Source organism: Halyomorpha halys, unplaced genomic scaffold, assembly GCF_000696795.3.
Source record: "Halyomorpha halys isolate HHAL.00 unplaced genomic scaffold, Hhal_1.1 Scaffold9.1, whole genome shotgun sequence".
Classification (NCBI taxonomy): Eukaryota; Metazoa; Arthropoda; class Insecta; order Hemiptera; family Pentatomidae; genus Halyomorpha; species Halyomorpha halys.
In genome coordinates this window covers 973,567-1,000,356 of record NW_027110416.1, presented here as the reverse complement: position 1 = coordinate 1,000,356, position 26,790 = coordinate 973,567, and the positions used below count along the sequence as shown (strand labels likewise).

At 30.8% G+C, this 26,790-nt stretch overlaps 2 protein-coding genes across 2 annotated transcripts in view; both read left to right on the top strand.

Moving 5' to 3' along the window:
- LOC106678012 (MICOS complex subunit Mic60) overlaps positions 1–24,638 on the top strand; it is a 32,085-nt gene extending 7,447 nt beyond the window's left edge. Inside the window, exons 6-14 of the mRNA XM_014416290.3 lie at positions 323–454; positions 664–802; positions 2,546–2,750; positions 6,223–6,360; positions 6,517–6,648; positions 7,570–7,798; positions 21,286–21,447; positions 22,375–22,666; positions 23,775–24,638. Of these exons, the coding sequence (XP_014271776.1) occupies positions 323–454; positions 664–802; positions 2,546–2,750; positions 6,223–6,360; positions 6,517–6,648; positions 7,570–7,798; positions 21,286–21,447; positions 22,375–22,666; positions 23,775–23,952 (1,607 nt within the window). The 3' untranslated portion in view covers positions 23,953–24,638. The remainder of the gene's footprint in view (positions 1–322; positions 455–663; positions 803–2,545; positions 2,751–6,222; positions 6,361–6,516; positions 6,649–7,569; positions 7,799–21,285; positions 21,448–22,374; positions 22,667–23,774) is intronic.
- Positions 24,639–25,246: 608 nt separating this feature from the next.
- LOC106677981 (MICOS complex subunit Mic60-like) lies at positions 25,247–26,559 on the top strand. Its single transcript, XM_024361913.2, has 3 exons — positions 25,247–25,388; positions 25,985–26,276; positions 26,520–26,559. The coding sequence occupies exons 1-3, from the start codon at positions 25,247–25,249 to the stop codon at positions 26,557–26,559; spliced, it is 474 nt and encodes a 157-aa protein (XP_024217681.2).
- The last annotated feature ends 231 nt before the right edge of the window (positions 26,560–26,790 follow it).

Genomic DNA, 26,790 nt, shown 5'->3' with positions numbered 1-26,790 from the left:
TCTATGGTTAAACCTCTGATGGGGGAAACATGTTAAGACCGACCTTACTAACTTGGGTTTCGATGGAGGAAGGAGAGGTGTCATGAACGATGGATGGTATTGGTATTAAATCTTCAAGTTTATGTAGTTCATTATAGAAACTTATTATTTTATCTTTTCAAAACTAAAAAACATTATTTATAAGGAAATGCTAAGGATATTTTGTTTGAAATGGGAACTGATAGTAAATTATGTTAACTGTATTGCAATTTTAAAATGACTGTTTAAAGTTATTTACTTTGTTTATTACTAGTAATCTATATTTGTTACATTTCTGTTAAAGTGCCTGATACTTCGATTCCAAAATCTGGTGATTCATTAAATCCTAGAGATCTGAAAGAGTTGGAAGAAGCTATTAATGATGCATCAACAGTGGCTGTCAAAACGTACACAGATGCTATTTGTGCTTTGAGAGGTAATTAGTGTAACTCAACATTCATTTAATTGTTATTAAGTGATTAAATTAGTATATATACTTGGTATTAACTATCATCAGTGAAAATTGCAAGGTTTAGAACATTGCTAAATTATATTTGAATGAAAGTTTTATATTGTATCTACTTTGTGCCTATGTAGAAAAATACTTTTGTACCTATTTTTTAAAAATAAATGTGAACATTCCAGATCTTGCTGAAGATATCTACCAACTGGTCGATAGCTCTATTGAGTCTGTCGATTCCAGGATTTGGTCCAAGATTAAGAAAAAGACAGAAGAGAGGGAAAGGTTGATTGCTGAAGCAGACATGGCTCTGAAAACGGCAACGTAAGATATTTTGATAAATAATTCATTTTCATCTAAAATAGGGTATGATATAATGAGGTGTTAATAATTGACCATAGATTAATATGAGGAAAAATGGTCGGAGGTGAAGTCAGAAAAAATACACAAATAAACATAACTTATTTATTTGTGTCGACGTTTCAGCCTGAACTTCAGACCTTCATCATGGACTTGAGCATAGGTTCTGTTATAAGTGTGATTTTGTCCCGGCCCACTTTTATGGAATCTCCGCTTGAGTCTCTGATAAAGACCTGAAATTCAAGGCAAATCGGCTCTAATAAATAAGTTCTGTTTATTTGTGTGTTTCTGCTGACCACACCCCTCACCATCTTCTCCCATGATATGATGTTTAACTCTTAGAAAAAAAAAAATTGATCGTCAACCTCATAGATGTTGTAAGTGTGAATTTTATAGTAGGGGTATTCATGATATTGTGTTAAATGTTAAATGTTTTACCATGTTAAATGTTATAAGTATAGGATTGTGAGCAGTCTTATTTAAAGTCATGTTAAAGGTTATAAGTATAGGATTGTGAGCAGTCTTATTTAAAGTCATGTTAAAGGTTAAATGCAGATGAGCTCCTAGCGGATTTTCTGAACAACTTATTTTATAACCTTTCCTTCCAAAACTTCTTGTTATTGTTTACTTCTAATTTTTGATTAAAGTAATTTATTACAATATGCCTAAAGTAAGTGAAAAGTAGAAGTGTAAAAGTTTGGCTACTGATTGTCCTGTTTAAAAATGTCCAAAACAATACTAAGGCAATCAAAACATAAACTAGGCACAATAACCTAGCTCTATGATGTAGAGCTCAGCTGGTCTGTCGCGCAACATCATTCTCCATTTAGTAACAGACTCTCAATCATGTTATATGTTATATCGTTTTAACATGATTAAAGAAGAAAATATTTTTTCTTTTAATATAACTTTTTCGCTTTAACATGTTAAACTAAAGATCATGAATGCCCCTAGTCTATAGTAAAAAATATTTAAGATTTGACTGGATCCTGTAACTCCTTGTTTAATGAATTCTATTTTGGTTTGTTATATCAGGTATGCTGTGTGCTACTTATTAATGTTATTTTGACATTTTTATTTTTTCTAGTATTAGAAATTTATATTCTATCAAATGTGATCACAAACTTTCAAATCCTGTATTTAATATAAAATCAACAAAGAGTTGAGAATACTTTTCTTCCGCAGAAGACAGTTCCTATATTTTTATAATTTTTTTTTTTACAATTACTCAGGAGAATATGACTTATACAAATAACAACTTTAGATTGTCAAGTATAATAAAATATTTCTTCAGTATTGTGATATTGAATAGATACAAAACATTCATAATTTGACCCATAAAAATTGAAAATTGGTTGGGCTCTAAAAATTGTTATATACCTAACTTGAATGATCAGGTTATGAAACATGCTCTTAATATATTACTCTCTTATTGTATTCATGGTAATGAAGTAAAAATTTGTTGTATTTGATCCAGTGAAAGATAGTGTATTTGTAATTAGAATGTAGGAGTGTTAAAATTTATTTTTAAATATAAGAAGATGGTCAGGGTTGCATACATTGTAGTTATAAACTATTTGTTCTTATTGACCGCAACCCTGACCATCTTATATATCTCTTTATATATATAAAATTTCTTTTCATTAAACAATTCATTTATTTGATTATCATTTGATTTATTGCTTTTTGTTTATATTCTTTTATTAGCGAAAATTCGAAGAAGTTCAGGGCAATGCTTGATGACCCAGCATTTCCAGGTGATGAAGATACTAAGAATGCTGTGAAAAGGAGTATTAGGCGAAATAGTGATGCAGTAGTTAATGCTAAGAAAACGTATGAGCAAGAGGTTAAAAGAGCTTCCATCACTGAAAAATATTGGAGCAAGGTTTTGGAGGCTAGAAAAAATTTTAATGTAAGTTTTAATAGTTTTTAAAACATACTCTAGCCAAAACCAATAAGCTTAAATAGAATCTTTTGATTTTAAAAAACCTATTTGTAAATGACATGTTACATATTGTTTACTTATTGATTGCTGTATCGGTTGCTTGGGATTGTTCTTTTAATTATGTTGTTTAATACTTTTTAATGTAGGTAGTTTGCTAAGTCTTCAAATCTCATTTCTAAAAATATTTCAGCACATTGGAATAATAGAAGTAATGGTATTGATACTAAAGGTTGGTGTTTCAAACTAAATTTTTGCTCACCTAATTCATTACTGTTGATGTAGCTGAGTAAATTGTTAAATTTTTGGAGATATATTCACAGTATAATGATTTAAATTTGAGAAAAATGAATATTAAATGAAATATTCATTTATCATTCAGTATTGATTTTAATTTTAAAAAATAAATTTCTCAGAAAAACCTTAAAGATTTTAATATGAAAAAGAGAAACCAGCCTGTTTCACATGAAGAACACTGCTGATATTTTTTAGAGATTGCTTTCATAATTTAGTGAAAACAACCTAGTAGGCTGAACTGTTTCATTGGAACAAAACTTTCTCTTAGAACTTTGCTTGGGCTCCCATGAGAAATCGCTAAAAAGCACAATTTTTGTTGTTGGCGATATTTTCTTTTCTTTTAAATTAAATAGTCATTATGTAATGGTAATGTATAAAATGTAATATTTAGCTAAGTATAAGTTTAAATATCTGTTTTTCCAATGTAATACCACTGTTGTCACCTGTATATGCCACTGAGTCGATACAACCAATCCGCTTATATTATTTTGTGTTTTTTTTTAAACTGAATTACTAAGTAAGGGCTCTAGAAAGTTATCATATATCACCATATTTTCTATATGAAATAATCCAAAACAATGTAAAAAAATAATTTTTTTTAATAAAAAAATCTTTTTGACATCTACTAAATATTATTGAGAATGTGTTATATAATAAAATAATATATAATTAAATACATTTTTATACTTCACAAAAATAAAAATTGATAGTAAACTGCTATGTACTGTTTGGGATTTTGTTGGGATGCCAGGATAATCGCTGAAAGCAATTATCCAAAAATAAGTTACTTAATTAATTAACTTGGGAGTCCTGCAAAACTATTATTATAATTGGATTCTTTTCCCAAGGCTTTTTGTGTGTTTACTAGTTACCAATTTATATTTATAAAACGTTGTTACCATTAACTATATAATATAATAAGGGGTGTTACCATGTAATATAATAGTAAATAAACTTCATAAAGGAACTAAGTATTTATTTACAATTTATTGATAAATGATGTTATTAAAATGATTTAGATAAATGGTTGCCATAAAATATGATTATTACATTATTACTTATTGTTTAATATATACTTATAGCTGCTGATTTGAATGATTCATGCCGTGAGATGTAGGTGTCGTCTTGTTCATAAGGAGTGGCGTCCAGGTCTCATAGCCCTTCTTACGACTTTGTCTTGTCAAAATGCATCTTGCCCTCTCTTCAGTGTTCTTACTTCTGTAGCCTCTCCTGCTTCTGTCTTCAATGCCTCTTTTTCCTGGTCAGATCCCCCTCTCGTTCGTAGAGGTGTTACCTTTTCGGAACTTTATTTCCCATTGGCTATCATCAGCCACGCCCAATAAAAATACGTTACAAAGTGGTGGTACACTTAGAAAAGTCTTGGTACATGTGTTATTTATAATTGACCTGACTACCAACAAAGCCAGCAGGCAATACCTGCTCTTAATTAATTTGTTCAGAAATGACCCTTTGACCTGTGCCCCTTAGCCACCTGCAAAGTGCTCTTTGTTGACATACGCGGCACAGGTATGACAAGACATATCGCAGACTTTTATAATATTAATAATTTCCAATACCTCGATAAATATCAAAACGAAATTTGAAGGAGTGTGAAAATCCTTAAATGCGGCAGAACCCTGAACGATTGTTGGTGGTCAAAGCTAGGACAATACTAAACACGATTCAGAACAATGTCTATTGTGAAATTTAGTTGATAGAGCTCTTTCCACCAGTCTGAATTCAATATAGAAAATTTACCTCTCTCAGGTACACATCTACACATTGTCATCATACATGTTCCCAAGCCATGGCTTGATGACACTTTGTTGTCGTCCATGGTCAAAGTGTTAAGAATGAGAAAGAATGGAAAATTAACCTAATGATCGCCAGTCGAGGCTAAGTTCGACAAAGCCATATTGTAGCTGATCACCCTCTCACCACCAATGAAATTGCTTTCGTAGTTGATATCAGTGTTAAGATTATTTTTAAACTATCCAAGATGATCTTGGTCCTTCTAAAATTTAAGCTTATTGGATACTGAGTGTTTTGTTTGATGGATAAAGAAACTCCATATTTGCCAAAGGCTCTTTGGTTGTTATCAGGCTGGAATGTTATTCTCTCAATAAATCAGTCCACCATTACCCTCCAGAAAGCAGTAGGTGAGTAATGAATGGCGGAAAATTGTAGTAACCACCCCAGTGAAAGCCAAAACATCTTTGCTGTAAAAGTTCTGGGATTCTAGAAGTGTTCTTTTGCTGGGTTTCCTTTATTAACAGAGAACAGTTAATAATACCTTCAACTGCACTTTCTTGGATCAAGCAAAGCCTACTTATGATAACAATATTGCATATAGGATTTCATTTTGCTGCATGATTGCGCCCAGTCCCATACTATTTATCTAATGCGCCAAAAGGCTGATATGATGTACTGGAAAAGTCCTGAACTCTCACCTGATTCTTCAGATTTATTGCTGTCTGAGTTTTGTATGTTTTGGACCATTGAAAGAGGATTTAAGAGTACACCATGAAAATTGAGAGTTTTATGCATAATCTTTCAATGAGTGGCTCCCTTTCTTTGAACAGAGAAGGGAAGAAAAGCTTATGACTCCTTAGGAGAAATGTATCAGTAAGGATGGCAGTTATTTTGACAAATGATATAGTTTCAGCTAACCACTTATATTAACAAATAAAAAAAGAAAATTAAAAACACATTCTTGTTAATATTTGAATGACTCTGTTGTAACGTTTAAAAGTTTATAACTTTTGTTGTTTACAGTAAACTATCATTTCTATTTCTACCTAATTCAACCTTTGAAATTTTTTTTATCGATCGGCTTTAATTAATTCAACCATTAGGATCTAGTGATTAGAGATATCATTCTCTTAATAAAATTATTCTTTCATCATTTACATTAATAAAATTTAATGAATAATTTCAGGACTATCTATTATCTGTGAAATTCCCAACAATAAATTTCGGATTATTATTCTGAGCCAGTTAGAAAAATAATGGTTGTGATACCTGGTTAAATTTAATTTCATAATTCATACAAAAAGTTTAATATTGTAATGACCTCTTTAAGTTATGAAAAAAAGTTATTACGTTATGAAAATATAAGAAAATTTTTTATGGAACTTTCTTTCAGGATGAGATAGAAACACTGTTTCCAAATGTCAGGATTAATGACAAAAAAGCTAATTTCAATGAAGGAGAAATGGATTTATTCTTTCTTTACACTTACCAGATGGTCCTGTTCTACCAAAAGGAGCTGAATAAGTTAGATGTAAGTTGGAAATAGCATTTTATTTATGAACTGTTTCTTTAATTTATGAAAGAAGATAATCAAAGTACTATCCAAAATAGAAATAATGTATTACGTATTAGTGTAGGTATATTTTTGTAAACTTAGTGTATTGATACGTTCTTCCATATTTTTCAGACATTAGGTAACTTGAGGTTGATTCAAGCTCTGGAACAGAGCAAACTAGGCGACCCGCTTGCTATAGACGCAGCGATTGAACAAGAGGTGGACAAGGAAAGGAGGAAGATCGGCCTTGAATTCCAGAAAAGAGTATGTATGATGTATGATGTGGTAAATTACATCTGAATTACTTGGCAAAAGTTTTTTTTTTAATAGAAATTCATGAACTATGTTTTTATTATTATTTCCATTTGCTCTAAATTGTGGTTGCCTTCTCTGGCAACGGTAGCGGCGTGGCTACACGCCTGTCTACCAACCCGAAGGTTGTGAGTTCGAGTACCCAGCTCTACCCGTTTTTTTTTTTAAAGCATAACAGTATACAATACTCACTCACAACCTCCCCAGGTCATTTGTGAGGCCCTGTTAGCCTATGGGTGGCACTCACAAAAAGTAGGCGGAGTGATGAACCCATCCCTATGAATAAACCATGAAAAGGGATAAAAAAAAGTGCGATGTATTTCCCCCGTACATCGTGCGTGGCCTTGGACCTCCACGGTCTGTCGCACCAATAATAATAATTAATAAAAGGTAGCTGGTCTGAGTGCAGTCAAAATAACTAAAATAGTAAATAAACTACTTATTATGAACCTACGTTTCGCCCCACTTTACAGGGCTTCATCAGGGCTATAAAAGATACAAACAACCAATATTATGTAACAGAGTAAGGGAATAAGATAACATGAAATAAATGTGAACTAAGGAGTGCCTAAAAGTGACGTAAAAATATATGAAAATTTTATATAAAAATGAACAAAGTAAATTTATAAAAATTAAAATAAGTTGTAAATTAAAAAGGATAAATAAACAAGAAATACAAAAAAGTATTAGACAAAAATGGAAATAATAACAATTTAAAAAGGATTAGGATAACCAACTGTATTAAAAATGTTTACAATAAGTAAATGTGATGTGAGCTATAAAATGACATGATGGAGACTTGTGGGGAATCTATTCGTTGATAGAACTCCAATGATTTTTTTAAAAGTACTAATTAAATAATATTTTTTACAGCTTCTAAATGTGAAGGTTGATTGTGAAAAGGCTATGCGTGTTCAGTTAAAACGTCAGGCTGAAGCTCATTCTGATCATCTTGCTGAAGTTGTGGACATGAAGGAGAAGGAATTGGACAGGAAAATGAATAGAATGTTAGATGAGAAATTGCATGAAGAGAGAATGAAGTTCAAGGAAGAGGTTGCAGCTATGGTTGCCAGGCTGAGGGGCATCGATGACGTGATGAAATGTGAGTACTAGTTGCTTTTACCTTCTAATTAAGATATTTTTTAGGGTCATTATTTTAATATGTCCTTTGGTCAGAAGTGATCTCTGTGCCTTTATAAATAAGTATTATTCTTAAAGGACCTAGTCCCAGAATAAAGTTTTTTTATTTTTTATTATTGATAGATTGGAGAAACTAGACTACATTTAGGCTTTCTGATTCATGTGGATTTAAGCATAATGTAAGATAGAATAAGAAATATGCAAAAGAGAAGAAATAATTAAATGTCTGGTTATTAGAAATAAATAAAATGATAACAGATAGATACTATTTTTCTTAAAAAAACTTTTGTTTTTTTCTAAACTGGGAATGCAATTTTGGTAGTCTCACATGGAGAAAAATGTTTAAAGGACTTAAGAGAACACATTAATAGTATTTTTTTTTAATGGCACAGTAGATACTTTTATTTCCAAACATGACTAGTTGTAGAGGACTTTCAGGATATCTTTCCGTTGAACTATCCAATTGTGTTAGTTTTCTAATATTAAACTAAGGTCTAACTTTGAAATAAAAATAAAATATACCTAATTGTTTAGCTTGGTAAGTTGATAGAGAACCTAACAGATGGAACATAAGCGGGCTGGGCACTCTCAAGGAGACAAAAAGCATCCTAAGAATTTCATTATATATTTTGTGATTCATAAAAGTATCCTATTAAATTAAAAAAAAAAACTGTTTCTGTTAAATGTATAATTTGAAAAATATAAGACAAATTCACACAATATAAACGATGAACAGCAAAATTGTCACAAGAGTGTGGCTAGAAGTTATTCTTAGGCTTCAGTCACAGTAACTAAATTTGTGAAAATCAATTATCATTGTTGAAATCAAAACATTTTTCCTAAACATGCTCAACATGTGAAGTTAAGGTATAGGTTGTGGAGGGAGTCATACCTTTTCCCTCTCAAACTAGTATATCACACTAAATGGGTCTTTTTAAGCTTTTCATGGTATAGATTGGCTTTTATTTATTATTATCATGTGAAGTCATTTTTCTTAAATTCTTATTTTTATACCAAAAATCTAACCTAAATTAGGATAATGTAAAGTATAAAGATGTTTTGCTGTATGTTATTTAATATTTTTCAACATTTTTTTTTTTAAAAAAATATAATAACTTATTCTAATGTATTTTTTTTTTTTTTAATCTGATGCTGATAGCTCACCTAGGTGAGTCATTTATTACTTAATTCATTGTGCATCTGAGTGCATGAAATTAGGAAAGGAATCTTATCAGAATTATTACATTTATTGTAATTATTCTCTTACAAATCTTAGTATTCTTATATATTTTTTTCTTTATTCTTATTGTTTCTGAATTTATTTTTCTTTATATTATGACTGTTCTTAAAATTTTCTAGTGTATCCCTCATTCTATTCCTACTTCAGCTTGCTAGTTATATATGTTTTCAGCTTGTTTAAAATATGCTTTATTAGTCACTTTCTCAAAACATACAATCAAATCAGCAGAAAGGTACGAATGGTAATTTTGTTATTTAATTATGTTTTTTAACTAATTCTTCAGTCGAAGGATTTCCAAAGTTCATTGATCATTACCTATTGTGTTGTTCATGTCTCCTATAGTTTTAGTATGTAGTTGTTAACGATAATAGCATGCTTAGTTTTAATTAAGTTTGTCCAATAATCACATTCTTGGCATGCATATTTTATGTTGTAGCTGTCGTAAGTATGTTGTAGTTTTGTGAATAATATAATATTTCTAGTCTAGTTTCAATTGTATCTTCCCTATCTTGACTACTTTTTATAAGAAAATGGGTATAATAATTGAAAATCATTTTAGTTTTGTAATTGTTTTTAAAATTATGCAATACCCACCATTCTTTTAAATGGTATTCTAATTATTAGGTGTCATAAAATAAATATTTCTTTTGAGATGGTACTAGTCTCTTTGTTAAGGTTTTGTTTTTATTTTTAGTTACCTTATAAACCTATTTTGTTCAGTTTTAAAATATTTTTTCAAATATAGCATAAAGCTTCTTCCACAACTGCTGTAGTGTCTTTTAGTGTAAGGAAGCACCTGTCATTATATCAGAAATTAATTTTCTGATACTTGTTAGATTAGGGTTTTTCTAACCTTAAAGATTCACATTTCCTTCGGCACAAACAACTACCTCAGGGTTCTCTACTTTCAGAAATATTTTTTGTATGCATGGCCAAACGCCTTTGACTAGTGAGATTCAAGACTTCCTTCCTCCATACTCCCTTGCATTCCTTCCTAATCATGTTATATAACTTTTTTTTAAAATGTAATCTATAATGAAAATTTGAGTAATAAAGAGTTTAATTCTAAAAATAAATTAAGATGTGGTGAAAAATAAGTAGAACAAACAACTTCCTAGTCAATAAAATCCAGAATAAAAAAAAATATAGCTGCATTGCATTCCTATTGTTCACGATTGAATGTTTATTATGAACATGCCGTATTCTAACACTCTTGAGGATAATGGTTTAAAATATGATTTAATTATTGGGTGTATTAATAAATGGAATATGGTCTGGGTGTGGTCAAATAAAACTAGTAGTAACTATTTTAATTGAACCAACGTTTCGCCCCACATGGCAGGGCCTCGTCAGGGCTAAAAAAGATACAAACACTTAGGATAAATAAAAAAGTAAATGGAAAATAGTAGCAGATAAAAAGAAGAAATATAAAAGAAAGTACAAACGACTAAGAAATGAAAAAGGGGGATAAGAATAGAGGAAGAAAATGATCAATGAATTCTAATAATGAATATGAATTCTGTTTTGTTCATTTGCTTCCTTTATTCTTGATTTTATTCTTATCCCCTTTTTCATCTCTTAGTTTGTACTTTCTTTTATATTTCTTCTTTTTATCTGTTATTATTTCTGTTTTCATTTATTGTTTATAACTTTTTATTTTTCTTATTTAATTTTTACGTTTAATTGTATACCCTTGTAATTTTCCATTTACTTTTTTACTTATGTTAAGTGAGTATCTTTTTTAGCCCTGACGAAGCCCTGCAATGTGGAACAAAATGTTGGATCAATTAAAATAGTTACTACTATTTGAGTTTTATTTGACCACACCTGGACCATATTCCATTTATTATGAGAAAATTATGTATTTTATTTCATAGACAAGAAATATTGATGAGAAAATAGTGATTAGAAAAGTTGGAAGATTTTAGAATTGAAGTTATCATTGACATTTCAAGGCATTACTGGTGACCAGTTTAGGTTACAAATAGTGTGTTTAAAGCAAGCTCTTAGGATAGCAATGATGTATGAAGAAGAAAAATAACGATGTCTTTTTACTCAGTAACATTCCACTTATTATAAATTACATGCAGAATATATGCCATCTTTCTCAATCTCAGTTTATCCTTCATAATATTGCAGATCTATTTTATGTAAGTCAGATTTTGGATTAGAGGTGGTATGATAAAGTAATTTTTTCAGTTTACAGACAGTATATATCATACAAAATAAAAAAAAAAAAATGAAAATTACTATCCCTATTTTCACAAGAACTGTGATTAGTCTATCAGGAGTTAATTTAAAGAATTTAACATGATTTTTATTTAATACAAATTATGTGCTACATGGCTTTTAAAATAATATTGAATGTAAAGTTGGATTTAGGTTTTTTAAAGTTTATTATAATCTAAAGTACTGTAGATTTTCTCATCATTCTTCAAAAAAGTGTTGAAATGTTGTTCAAAACGGAAGGAAAGCTGAGTGTGTATTAGTGAAAACTGTCAATTTTGCCGTCATTCTAAGACACCTGTCTCGGCCAGAAAAATAACTATATTTTCGGAACAATAGTAATTACAACTGCCCATGTATGTCACCATAGTTCTGGCATGTCTGTTTTTCTATGCAATTTTCAAACCTTATTGATTAGTTTTTTATAAAATTAGAAGATGACCCAAATTTCATAGAAATAGTTTCAACTATTTATAAATAGGCAAGATTTTTGACCCATACTGCAGGTCTTCATGCAGGGCTGTTGTGATTGATGGAGATGTACAGGATGAAAATATTCATAATGAAGACTAGCAATGTTGGCCGAACTGTCGGTTATTAAGAAATATTTTCAATTATTTCTCAATAGTTTTTCTTTATTGAAACAAAAACTGCCTTCTAATTTACATATTATCAATCATCTATTTTATAATAGTTTTTAATTATAGTTTAACCTCATAGAAGTAAAAAGATATTAATATAAGATGAACAGTTCAAGGATGGGCTGCTCAGATGGATAAAAAATCAATGGTATTGGGGAATATCAGGTTTAATGCTAAACCGATGATTTCTCCCTGACCATTGTGTAAGTCCCACTTAAAGTACAATCTAATTTACAGGTTTCATTTGTTAATTTTTTTTTATAAATGTATATTAAATTATTGTGGATATTAAAATCACAAGTATATGTTAACACTTTGTATTATAATTTGATATCGGTTTATTTTAAACAAGAACATAATTACCTGAATGAAAAAAAAGTTCCTGTTAACTCAGGTTATGAATATGGCAGATCTTGATAAACAGGAATTTACGGTAACTACAGAATCTCTCTATATAAAAGGAAATGGTCTAATCTGGATTTATCCAATTAATACTGGCCACTTTTCCCACTCATGAAGAAGAATCGTTATTACCGTAACTATATGATTATTACAGTCGTGATTGCACTGTCACTCTAGTTCTGGCGTTATTGTTGATAGTACAAAGAACATTAGTGAAGCAACTGTCGGATTAACTATCACATATACACCTAGACAGTGAACTATCGTGCACTTTTCCTTATTCTGGCAAAAGTTTTAACCACAATCATGATGTAACTATTTGATAGTTACTGTCTTGAAGACATTCACTGTTGTGACAGCAATGTCGCTCTGGGTCTTGCGTGATTGTTTATAGTACAAGTAATGTCAGCTGACTAACAGTCACGTTAAATGCCACATTTAACTGTCACATGTAGACACCTTGACATTGAACTGTCACAAAATATCAACCTGGCCAAACGTTAGGTGGCGATAGGCAGGAAAACATTGTTCCTATATATTTGTCCTAAAACTTAAAATTGTATCAGCCCCCCCCCCCCACCGATACCACATCCAAAAAAAAAAAACCCGCCCTGGACACCCAAAATAAATCCACCCCGAGCCCCAAAAATAACCCACCCAGGGTCCTGAACAACAGCTCACCACGGACCCCAAGAACAAATTTATCCAAGACCTTCAAATTGTATCCACTCAAGTGAATACAATTTTATATATCTATGATTATAAATTTTTTTTTTAAATCATTATAGATTACCAATTATTTATATCATTTATATTTTATAAATTTCCTAAAACTAAAAATTATATCAGCTCCCGATACCAGGTCCAAAAAAAAAACCCTGCCCTGGACTTAAAAAATAAATCCATCCCGGACCCCAAATATAAATCCGACCCGGGCTCCATAAACTAAACTGCCCAAGGCCCAAAAATTATATTCATCGCATGCCTCAAAAATAAATCTACTCTGGACCTCAAAAACAAATTCGCCTAAGGCCCAACAATTATATTGATCATGCCTCAACAATAAATCTACCCTGAAAACCCCCCAAAAAAAGCCCAAGGGCTAAAAATTATATTCATCGCATGCCTCAAAAATAAATCTACCACGGACCCCCAAAACAAATCCGCCCAATGCCCAAAAATTATATTCATTGCATGCCTCAAAAATAAATCTACCCCGGAAAAAAAACCCCTCCCCAAACCCCAAAAATAATTCCATCCCGGACCCCAAATATAAATCTGACCCGGACCCCATAAACTAAACCCCAAAAATAATATTCATCGCATGCCTTCAAAAGAAATTACCCTGGACCTCAAAAATAAATATGTCAAATGGGGGCCCCAAATGGTCTAGGTATGCCTAGGTTCTGAAATTCAACATCTAAGGAAAATGATACGACTATTACTTTTTAGCAATTGAAAATAATAATTTTTTGTTACTCACTTTAGTTTTTATTCATGATCAATTCACGACAACTTTTTTATTTTGATGCGTTAATTTCGTTTCACGTGTATGACTAAAAATTCATTCAGACCTTTTAGTCATTTTTTTTCCAATGAAATTTTAGTTATGTTGAAAACTCATGAGTAAAAATTTAGTTTAAATTTTTTTTAATCGAATTAATTTTCAATCGACTTATTTTCAATTCGTGTCCGATTTGGCCGTGTTGGTGGAAATTTGAGGATTAGGGATCTAATATCAAATTGACTTTCCTCAACGAGCCTATATTTCGAAAACGGCTCGTCTAATTAGTGGATTCAATGGTGTAGATTAGAGTAAACGTGGTCTAGTATAAATTTTATTACATTTCATCCTTTGTTTTCGTTTAACTATGCAAAGATATAATTTCTTGCATATGCTTCTATTTCAAGAACGGCTTTTTGATTTTGTTCTTAAAGATTGATATTTTTATATATTTTTTTTGTTCTTACCAAGCTTTATAGGAATCCTATTAATAATTTATAGATCTTGTTTTAAAATACTTATATTTGTTTTATCATTTATAAATTAAATTTATTTATTTATCATCTCTGATAATCATTAATTATATGATGAAAGAAATATTTACCTTCACAAATTTAAATTGTGGTTATGTATTGTTTACAAATAATTAAAAATGGATGTAAATTGATTTTTTTAACCTCTAAAATCAATGTTTGGCTTCCGATGTATTTTTAGTTTCTTGGATTCGAAATTTCAATTAATATTTTGAGAAACTCCATGATTTTTCAATGGTTGTCTCATAAGAATAAAATGAGAACACCTGCAAGGAGAATTTATTTAAAGATTACATTTTTTTTAGTACATTAAGGTTTACATGCAAATTACAAATTTATTACATAGGTAAATGGAAAAATATTACGATTTTTCTTTAAATAAAAATAATTCTGCGTTCTAAAACCGAATGTAGTATAAAACATGATTATATGAATCACATTAAATATGGCAAAATGAATTATTGGAAGATTGCTGATTGACCGTGTGTATCAATAAATGGAATTTGGTCCGGGTGCGGTCAAATTAAACTCAAATAGTAAATTGGTGTACTATTTTAATTTGAGGCAACGTTTCGCCCTACGTTGCAGGGTTTCGTCAGGGCTAAAAAAGATACAAACACTTAACATAAGTAAAAAAAAAACAAAAGTGGAAAATAACAAGGGTATACAATGAAACGTAAAAATTAAAGGTTATAAACAATAAATGGAAATGGTAATAGTAACAGATAAAGAGAAGAAATGTTCAAGAAAGTACAAATTAAGTGATGAAAAGGGATATGAATAAAATAAAATGAAAATGTACGAGACAGAATTCATACCTGTTTTGACGGAAGTCAAAGTCAGAGTGAACCGTTTGTATTGGGAGGAGTGGGGATGGCAGTTAAGTACGTCACATTTGAAATGAATTTTAAAGTAAACAATGTAAAAAATATTAAAATTAGGTAAACAATAAATGATAATATACATAATAGAGGAGGAGAAAAAATATTTAAAAAAAAATAATAAATTAAAAAAAAAATAATAAAATAGAAATAAACTGTATAGAAACAAAATAAAATGTATAGAAAACTAATATAAATTAAAAAATAAGATACGTAAATATAAAAGAAAAAGGAAGAATAGTAAATATAAAAATTATTAAACCAAGTATGGGGTGAGAATTTAGAAAAACAAGAATAAAAGATATGACAGGAAAGTGGGCTTCTGAAATGCAGAACGAAGTCCCGCAACGTGGGGCGAAACATTGGCTCAAATACAAATAGTATACCAATTTACTATTTGAGTTTAATTTGACCGCACCCGGACCAAATTCCATTTTTCAAAATGAATTATGTGGCAAGATAAAATGTTAAATATCATTGTAATGTGGTGTGTGAAGTATGAGTAGAGTGGTTCTAGAGAGCACCTATTTTTTTTTTTTTAAACCATCATATACAATGCCCTGACTTCGATAAATAAACCAATTTAATTTTAAAGAGGTGACTCTTCTTATGTATAAAAGATTTATTAAATAAATTCGTTGTTTATTAAGTCTTTTAAAGATTCGGTTAATGAAGGACTGGGATATATCGCTATATATTCTTATTTTATTTATTTATTTTTTTTTAGGAACCGTCTCCACTCCCTTTTATTTCCCCCTTGTCCCACGAGAAAAACCCGCGAGAGAAAAACAGGAAAGAAAAAAAAAAAAAGCGAAAAGTTTTCAGAAGAATGGTTCCCAAGAGAGAGATACGTCAACTATTTCTTCCGACCCTGACCGTTTAACCCTGAACAGAATTTATTATTCTGTGCTTAAGATGTATATTAGAATTCTCATCTACCATGCACACTCTATTATAACCGCACATTTTGACTTATCCGTAGTTATATGTTTATCGTTTATAGCGGAGAAGGGGGTGAGTTAAAGGAAAATAATAAAAAAAATATATATAATCGCAAAAGGAAAAAAAGATAAAACAATAAAGAGTTACTCCTTAGGCGCCACGTTATTTTTTCTTGGAAATAACGAAAACCCCGAAGCATTATGCCCACAATATAGCTAAAATATACCACTATATAAACAATTGTTGAATTATGACCACTGGCGAATACCTTTACATGTAGATAACAGAAAACCTAGGGGTGTTACCTACCCACCTGTTGAATTATCGTAATATTCCCTGAACAAAAAAAAGAAATAACATAAGTAAATTAACAAGTTGAAAGCGGAGAAAAAACAGTAGAACTATATGTACAAAAGTTTAATAATAAGAAGAAATATATATACAGAGAATGAAAAAGGAAAAAAAAAGAATTCTTATCAATTAATAAAACAATTAAAACTTATAGGTTGACTTAACCTTAACTTAAATGCTTAACCTTAATAATTATATTTACATTATTATCCAAAAGAGTATACAAATGAATATAAAATAAAAACAAAATAAAATTTAGTTCAAACCCCACGTAGTCCTTGGGTGCACTCCTGGCCGAGCATAAGGTTGTCCGATATTTCCTTTCCGGTCACCGTCTCACCACTCCAGGATTATAGAGATGTTATCTCTAATGATGTAATGCCGCAACTCTCCTATCCAGGACGTGCTGAAGATTCGTTGCTACGCACTCCACTATATCTCTACTTCTAGTGTTAATGACCGTCTATTAAAGTAAAACACCATAATTTTGAAAAACAAAACATATATGACAACATTTCTCATATGGTGATATTCCGACTCAAACAGTAAAGACAGAGGGCCTTTAAACTATTACCACTTCACATTGAACAATCGTAACGTGTTCCAAAATCAAACTGTCACCTTCACAAAAACAAAACCCACTCGTCATATTGGTCCTGTTTTGTTTTTCCCATGACAACCGTAACTCCTCTTGTCTACACAGATCTAGCCAGTGTTTTTATTTCACCATGACAACCGTAACACCTCTTGTCTACACAGATCTAGCCAGTGTTTTTATTTCACCATGACAACCGTAACACCCCTTGTCTACGCAGATGTCGCCAGTGTTTTTATTTCACCATGGCAACCGTAACACTATATTTGTTAACATCGAGATAGAAATTAGTTCAGTGCTTTACTTTGTACTTAACCGTCAACAGTAGACGAATTCCGTCTGAGTTTTCCCGTAAGGCAGAGTGGTGTATTTATTAAACAGATATTACTGAAAAATATAAAAGAAATGATATTGAAGATAAACAGAAAAATATTGTTAAATTATCCACTCTCATAGGAGAACGAAAATTCGAACTAATATTTATTGACGTACTGGCTATGGGGAAGGTCATCTTTTAAATAACCAGAGTAAAAGAGTCGAGTTTTCATTGGGTGGTAATGTCTAGGCCGAAATGAATCCGTGGTCCGACGATCTGTTCTACGTTTTTTTATCTTGGAGTACATAACTTATATATGAAGGTTATATTGTGAAAAATAAACAGTGTCAATAATTAGTGGGCTTTAAGTTGCAATTAATTCTGATGTTAATATCTCCTGAAAATCTGTGTCATCCTGCCACAGACTGGAACAGCTGTCGACGCCACTGCTACCTTAATATCCGCAGCGGTGTTTCAGCTTAAGAGGGGTGAGGGGTAGAGGATCGTTTAAATTTTTAAAAGCACACCGCTAGGGCTACTTCAATAGAACGATGATTACTTTGTCCGTGGTCGAGAGGCAGGGCAGTTAAGTTTGAATAAAATCGTTCTAAAGGCGGAAAGTATATTCAAATTGGATTTGAAACACTTTTTTTTTTATATACATAATTCATGAGAGACACAAAATGGTAGCTAGTTAAATGAAAATGGTCGGCCAGACCAGTTCTTCCCTCAAGCGTTTAATAAGTTACACCACTTTGGTGGGCCATCATGATTGTTCTCAGCAATGGAATTGTACTATGATTTACTTAGATGAATTTCTAAAAATATTGATGTTAGTTTCTAGGAATAGTTACTTCATTTATAGAAACATTTTCGGCTTATCTACGTTTTCATCTTATTGAGTTCTAGTAATAACTAATAGGTAAAATATTTCTCCTAAGTTTTTGCAAAACTGCGCGATGCGATTCTTGTTAACATAATAGGGACATATAGAGATAGTTTCATGGCGTCTGAAGTGAGAATTTACTGTTATCAAAATAGATAAGGAATGGATCACTAAGGTAATGAGCATTTAACTAGTGGGTTAACTCTTCAGATGGTCGCCGAAATGTTGTCTTAAGGACTTTGCTGCGTCAGACGGGATATTTGAGGTTAGAGGAGTTTCACTGGAGAGAGATCAGACTGTTAGCTGTATTGAGATAGAACATTTGGGTTCATATTATTATTATGAAGAAACTAATTTTAAAATGAAAATAAACTGAAATATAGCCATTACAAATAGTCTGCCACGTCTTGTAATTCTGTATGCACTAGGGCTATCTCTGGCTAAAGAGAAAAGTTGCAAAACATTGGCTAGGTTTCGATCGATACGTGACACGGCCGACAGAAACCACCACGCGAGGACGGAGACCAACTTCGAGACGTGCCTGTCCAACTTTAGTTTAATCTATATCCGCTCTACTTCTACTTATATGGCAGGCAAACTGAACGAGCGTTCATCAATATGCTTATTTAAAAACAAAATGTTTCTACTCCAGATATAACAATATTATATTGTTACTCCTTCAATATTTGTCGATCTAGATGTTTTATTTTATCATTTAGGCTTTGTAGGAAATTTACTCATCTTTCAAATGAGCATCTGGAATGTTCTGGGACATGTATGCTGTTTTAGAGTTATTTCATGTACTTACAAACTATTAATAGTACAAACTATTTGTAGGAGTGTCCTACTTTTTTTTATCCCCCAAGAGGTGTCCCATGAGCATTTATCTCATGGTAGAAGATTTGTACTATTTTTTTCTATAATTGGGTAATATGATAATAAAAATCTGAATGATTACTTTCAATGCAATTTTAAATTGTAGCTCTTCTATCAGGGGCTAAAGAATCCAGATTTTGTAAAAGATCTAAGATGTTTTGTAAAATAAACTTGATGTGAATAATAAATGATAGTCAGCCTCTATTTCTTAGAATATCAGGTTCTCATTACATACTGAAACGTTAAAAAATAAGTATAAAAAAAAATAAGTTGAAAAGTGTTTATCAAGGTATACAGTTGAAACAAATATGGTTATTTTATATGTTATTTGTTAGTTATGTTGTCTAGACAGTTTATATTATTCCATGCCAAGTCTAAATAATTATTTGATCTAACAAGATTTGAGTATTTACTACAAAAAAAGTTATGTATTTTGGAAATATAGTTTTTAGTTTAATGTAATTTTATAAGAATTTCTTTACCTCTCCTTTGTAGTGTCAAAAGTAGGTTAAAAGTCACTAACATCTTATTCAGTGACAACATTAGTCAGCCTTCTTCTATTCCTTTGAATAAGTGTTAAGATAGGTCAAAGGAATCGGGGGCTACTATCAGTGAAGTGATCAGATTGCTTTTTAAAGGGCAGAAAGGATGAGGGCTGCTGTGTCCCTAGGGACTGTGCCAAGGATAATGTGATTGAACTAGGGTTGGTTTATCTTGCCAGTCTACAATAGGTCAACTACTAGTGAAAGGCTAGAGTGCTTGCGATCGCTTGTCATTTGATAAGAAAACATTCGAGAATGTTGAGAATACATAAATCCACACACGAGTCTTTTAAAAAACTAAGGGAAATGTAAGTTTTATGTCAAATGTCAATGATCTGTTTAGAGCAATGATTTCCAAATTGGTTTCTGTTGAATACTGGGGTTCCATGAGTATCTTCCAAGTGTTTTACCAAATAATTTATTAAATGTAGGCAATTTTCTCTTCTTCAGTTTGGTATAAAATAATATATAGGTCATGGTTCTATAATAATAGCAATATATATATATTTTGAAATAACTTGATCAATTTGAGGTCACAAATTTGAATTTATAATCAATGTTCTAAAAAAACATTAATAAGCAAATTTTCAGGATGTTTTCAAAACTTTCCATTGAAGTCTCTTATAGGTCCTTATTTGACTTATCCTTTTATTAAGTAATTTAGAGCAATTGCTCCTGGGACAAAAAAATTATAGATTTAAAAAAAGTAATATAATTACTTTTGCTTAATTTAGCATAAGTTAATGTTGCTAAAAAAAAAAAAAAAAAAATGCATGGTTTTCATGCTAAGGAAAAAGCTGATTAGATGTTAATATTTGAGTTATTTTTTTTAATTTTTTGAATATTTTCTGGGAAAATTAGATGTCTCAAAGTTAAAATTTGTAATCAGCACAAAACAATCTAATTGGTGAATTTTTCTTTTTAGTCAGTGATTTAGACTATCCTTTGGACTGGGCCATCACTCCACTCCAGGTGTAAACCTAACCTCACTATCAGTTCAACTTTGTGAATGAATTATAGAAATTAATTATTAAATATTTAAAAAAAAAAACTGTCACCATGGACAAACAAGTTTTTAAGTTATGTATAAGGTTGGTAAGATATGATATTCCTCTAACTGCAATAGTTTGTTTTTGCGCAAGTGCATGTAGTTGATAGTACTGCCAGCCATCAAGCAAATTCTCAAGTACGACTGCTGTCAATGTCCCTATCATTGAGGAAATTGAGCTTTAGTTGTCTTTGAATATATTATTAAATGACAAACTCTCTTATCTTTAACCTTAGTAAGCACCTCCCACTTTCTTGTTTGAGTTAAAGCAAGTCACGTAGTGAGTGGCTGGTCAATTTCAAATTAATATCTGCCATTTTATTACTTTTTTTTTCTTATTCTGAATAATTTAAGTATGAGTGGTTTTAAAATTGTAAAATTATAGAATAAAATGATTTGCTTTTAGTAATATCATTACCGTCTTAGGAAAACTAAATGTTGCTTATTTAGCATTTTATTCTTAAAGGTCGTGCTGCATCTGATCGTAAGGCCCGTGCATCCCAAGCACTGTGGGCAGCTTGTCAGGCACTGGAAGCCGCGCTACGTGGACCTGGCGGATCTGTGCCTCCTGCTGAAGAAGTCATGAAACCGTTGGAAAATGAAGTGAATCTTATTCTAAAGGCTGGTGGTGAGCAACTTTTTAGTTTAGATTTCACCCATTTTTTCCTTTTATCTTAATACTATTTGGCTTGATTTCAGTTTATTCTTAAATATATTTTAATACTATTTGTTATTAGTGTTTTTTTTTCTCAAATGATCTGCCTGTTTGGCCTAAAAAATCAATTAAAATTTCAAATTTAATTAAAGGAAACTTTCTTTTTTTTTCTGAATTATATGAATATAATAAAACTAGAAATAGTACCTCTGCATCATATTACATGATTAAAAAATTAGAGAAGAGGCATTTTTACATAAAAATATATGCAGCAGAATTCCACTTAATTGGTCTCTATTTAACCAACTTCTCAGTTAATCTGTGGTAGAAAGTGATTAAAAAAAATAAAGTGCTAAAAAACACTGTTTGGTAAAATAAAAGAAGAAAAATTGCCTTTTTGATTACCATTAAAAACTTAGAAGAAGAAGACTTGTACACTTAAATTAAATAATATGTATAAAGAATTCATTGAAAGTTATTTTAAATTGGTCTAATAAATCTAATCTCATCATATATTAATTTTTGTTGAATATATGAGCTAAATTAATATTGGAGGTTTTTCTATAAACACTCCAGATTGACTGGTTCTCCTGATTAACCTAAGAAATTCCGGTCCTTACTTGGAGGGATTTGTGGAGTTTTTATGTACATTTCTAAATGGATCGAAAAATGATGTAACATTGATGAAGGTTTATTTGTGTGAATATTATCTAACATTTTTTTCTTTAAAAGTAATTGAACTTTTAAAAAAGTATGAAGATCATGATTTAAAAATATTACTTTACTTCCTGTAATTCCTCACTAATTTTATAAATTGTTTTAATTTTTTTTTTTAAATGGGGGTTAGCTGGTTTTATCATCGAGATGGTATGAGGTTGTATGTTTTGTGTATGTTGGTAGCTCCGGACGACGAGATGGTTGATGCAGTGGTAGCTTCAATACCTCAAGAAGCACGTTTACGTGGTGTTTATCCGGATTCAGTACTACGGAACAGGTTCCTGAATGTTGAACGAGTAGCAAAGCGGGTTGCCCTATTACCAGACGGTGGTGCATCTTTGCCTATCATGCTTCTCTCCTATATTCAGTCTTTCTTCATCATCAACCCTGCTAACCCTATACCACCCAAGGAACTTGCCAACCAGCCAGTTGAAGTGGGAAAGTTCAACACCTTTGAAATTCTACAACGAGCTAGGTATGTGTTTTTTAATTTCACTTACCTATATATTTCAAAAATGAAAAGTCCTATGAAACTGAAATTACATTTTTAAGGCGGGAGCTGTGACAGTAAATTTTTCGTTAAAATCGACCTCTCGGAAGTAACACTTTTTGGAATAGATTTTTTTTATTTTTTCAATTTTTGTCCTAAAGAGCTCTAACGATTTCGATTAAACTTTACATTTCAATGTACAATTACATGATCTTTAATATTATCTAGGTTTTATCATCATTGGAATAGTCGGACAGGGCCTAAATGACAAATTTTTAAAAAATCTTCCTCTTACGTAACTTTAATTTTATTTATTTGTAAAAAATAAAAATTTCTCATTGTTATCAATATTAAAAAATGGTTAAATACAAAATATTAAAGAATTTTACGTATAACTGAAAGAGGAAAAAGGTAAAATAGAGACATCCGGTTCGAACGGAAAAAGTTGAGATGCTCGATGTTTCCCAATGGCATTACAGCTTCATTATCATTTGTGGAAATGTATTCTTGGCTGGAATAAAATTTATATTCATTATTCCTATGTCAAGAAACCCTATAACATATGAATTTTTATGGCAACAGAAAAATAAACATTTCTTGTTCATAATTTTTTCCTTCTCTGGCCTTAAATTTTTTTTTTTTTCAAAATTCACAAAAATAGCGATAACTTTATCATGAGTTCACCAATCTACTCAAAACTTAGCAATGCAAGTGAAAGCTGTGTGATGCGTGATCCTCACCAGACTTTTTTTTTATAATTCTACCATTTATCTATCCAAAGATTTATTATAATTTCACATTTTAATTTATAATATTTGTATACATCTTATCGTATAATTTTCTTACAATGATAAAAGAAGTCATTAAACATACAATTTAATTTGTTGATTCAGTTTGTACGTTGTTATTCAGCATTATAATAGTGAAAGATTATTGTAAATAACATAAAAAATAAAATAATGAAAGAAAATTATTATTGTAACTAAGATCTGTTGATTTCTTGAGCAGTTTGCATCTAAGAATTAATCTGAGCATTTAATTGTTATTAATTCTGTAGTTATGTGTTTTTATCATATTGCCAATTTTATTCTAGGTATTGGGTAGACCGAGGCGATTTCGCTCAAGCCCTGCGCTATATGTTGCTGCTTGAAGGTGCTCCACACGTAGTTGCTAAAGATTGGATAAACGAGACAAGGATATTCCTGGAGACGCAGCAGGCGGCTATAGCTTTGATGGCTCACGCATCTGCAGCAGGCCTTGCCTACTCGTAGTGCTCTTAATGCACACATTTCCCGGCTACCTGTCAGACTGGATATCTTCAGAAATATTATACCGGGCAGCTGTTCCTCCTTCCGTCTCTTTAAGTTACGAATCATCGGAAATACATTTATGCATCATTTACGATGGACTAAGTTTATTTAAAACAGTCTCTGTCAGGGGGGTTGATGGAATATATATGTTAATAATAACATTACTATGTAAATAGTTTGAAACCTACGGTGTAAATTAAATTGTGAATCATGTCCGGTATTTATTTCATAGTCGTATATTAGTGGTATAACATAACAAAAAATTATTACTGCCTTGGTGCATTGTGATTATTATAGATTGTATATTTTTAACACTTCATCAAATCTTTCTATCAAGAAAAAGTTCCTCTACATCTAAATCAAGTGAGGCAATTTTAATTTTTGAATTATTGACTTTTAAATAAAAATTCAAATGAACTTCCTTTTTCCCTTGGAATTCATAAAATATTGTTACACCTTAAATATTTACTCTTCTACTTAATTAGAAAAAAAAAACGATTATGAAGTCTTATCAAAAAGCAGCTGTACTTTAACTTTGTTTTTCATTCGTATGTATCTGAGTTCACAAAGCTGTGTGAATAGAATTGTATTTAAAATTGTTTATTTTATTGTAGAAAGAATAAAAATTCTTGTTACATCCTGTTGAATATGGATTCAATCTTTCCCAGCATTACTACAAGGTTATGTTTTATTTAACACGAATAATTCATTTTAAGTTTATTTTTTTTTTATTAGAAATATTTCACAGAAACCTAATAAAATTTATGGCAGGTACCTATTCCCAAAGACAGGGTCTAATGATTCTGTTGCTGCTACCTTTGTAATTGGTGTATTGAGGAGTGTTCTTGATCGGCTCATAACTCCTTTTCTGTAGATTTGTCCATTGGTTCAAATTAATTTCAGAATAGAAATGTTTTCATTTTTTTTTAAAAATCATATATTAAAATACAACTGATATCACCCAAACATCTTGATTACTTGTCAGTTTAACAAGAGTCTTGATTTTTTGTTAGAACTTGATACAAAGTTAGTGGGACTATAAATAAATAGTTGAATGAATAATCCTACTTCAAAGCGATTTGGATTTCCAATATAAAAAAAAAAATAGTATTTCCGAAAAATACTGATTTTATTATTAGGTTTTAAGAAATTTTTTTATATAGATATGTTTGATTTTGTATAAATGTTTTATTACTTTTACCTATCAAAATTATAAGTAAAATGAAATTATATCAGTAATTCTTTCTACTAAAACATGACCAAACCAACTTACCTGGGTCCAAAACGACAGCTTCAGAAAAGCAGCACCACCTACCAGTGCTTGAGAGTACTTCTGGTGATCTTCTTGACCTTTGGTGATCTTTCTTGTAAAGTTGTTACAATCAAATTTGCAGCTGGTAATTAAATCATTGGTTAACTGACTTATTAATATTTTAAGTGTTATTTAAAAGAATAAAATTAAAAGTAGAATCTCTGATTTACAAACATTATTATTTTACAGGCTGTACCTTTTAGCAGCCTATTCATTGTGGTTGTTTTGATTTTCATTATTATTTTATTTTATACCTGATCGGTCTAGTGGGCCTTACATGGCTGATATAACCGTTGTATTATATATATATATATATGAGCTAAATTAATATTGGAGGTTTTTCTATAAACACTCCAGATTGACTGGTTCTCCTGATTAACCTAAGAAATTCCGGTCCTTACTTGGAGGGATTTGTGGAGTTTTTATGTACATTTCTAAATGGATCGAAAAATGATGTAACATTGATGAAGGTTTATTTGTGTGAATATTATCTAACATTTTTTTCTTTAAAAGTAATTGAACTTTTAAAAAAGTATGAAGATCATGATTTAAAAATATTACTTTACTTCCTGTAATTCCTCACTAATTTTATAAATTGTTTTAATTTTTTTTTTTAAATGGGGGTTAGCTGGTTTTATCATCGAGATGGTATGAGGTTGTATGTTTTGTGTATGTTGGTAGCTCCGGACGACGAGATGGTTGATGCAGTGGTAGCTTCAATACCTCAAGAAGCACGTTTACGTGGTGTTTATCCGGATTCAGTACTACGGAACAGGTTCCTGAATGTTGAACGAGTAGCAAAGCGGGTTGCCCTATTACCAGACGGTGGTGCATCTTTGCCTATCATGCTTCTCTCCTATATTCAGTCTTTCTTCATCATCAACCCTGCTAACCCTATACCACCCAAGGAACTTGCCAACCAGCCAGTTGAAGTGGGAAAGTTCAACACCTTTGAAATTCTACAACGAGCTAGGTATGTGTTTTTTAATTTCACTTACCTATATATTTCAAAAATGAAAAGTCCTATGAAACTGAAATTACATTTTTAAGGCGGGAGCTGTGACAGTAAATTTTTCGTTAAAATCGACCTCTCGGAAGTAACACTTTTTGGAATAGATTTTTTTTATTTTTTCAATTTTTGTCCTAAAGAGCTCTAACGATTTCGATTAAACTTTACATTTCAATGTACAATTACATGATCTTTAATATTATCTAGGTTTTATCATCATTGGAATAGTCGGACAGGGCCTAAATGACAAATTTTTAAAAAATCTTCCTCTTATGCAACTTTAATTTTATTTATTTGTAAAAAATAAAAATTTCTCATTGTTATCAATATTAAAAAATGGTTAAATACAAAATATTAAAGAATTTTACGTATAACTGAAAGAGGAAGAAGGTAAAATAGAGACATCCGGTTCGAACGGAAAAAGTTGAGATGCTCGATGTTTCCCAATGGCATTACAGCTTCATTATCATTTGTGGAA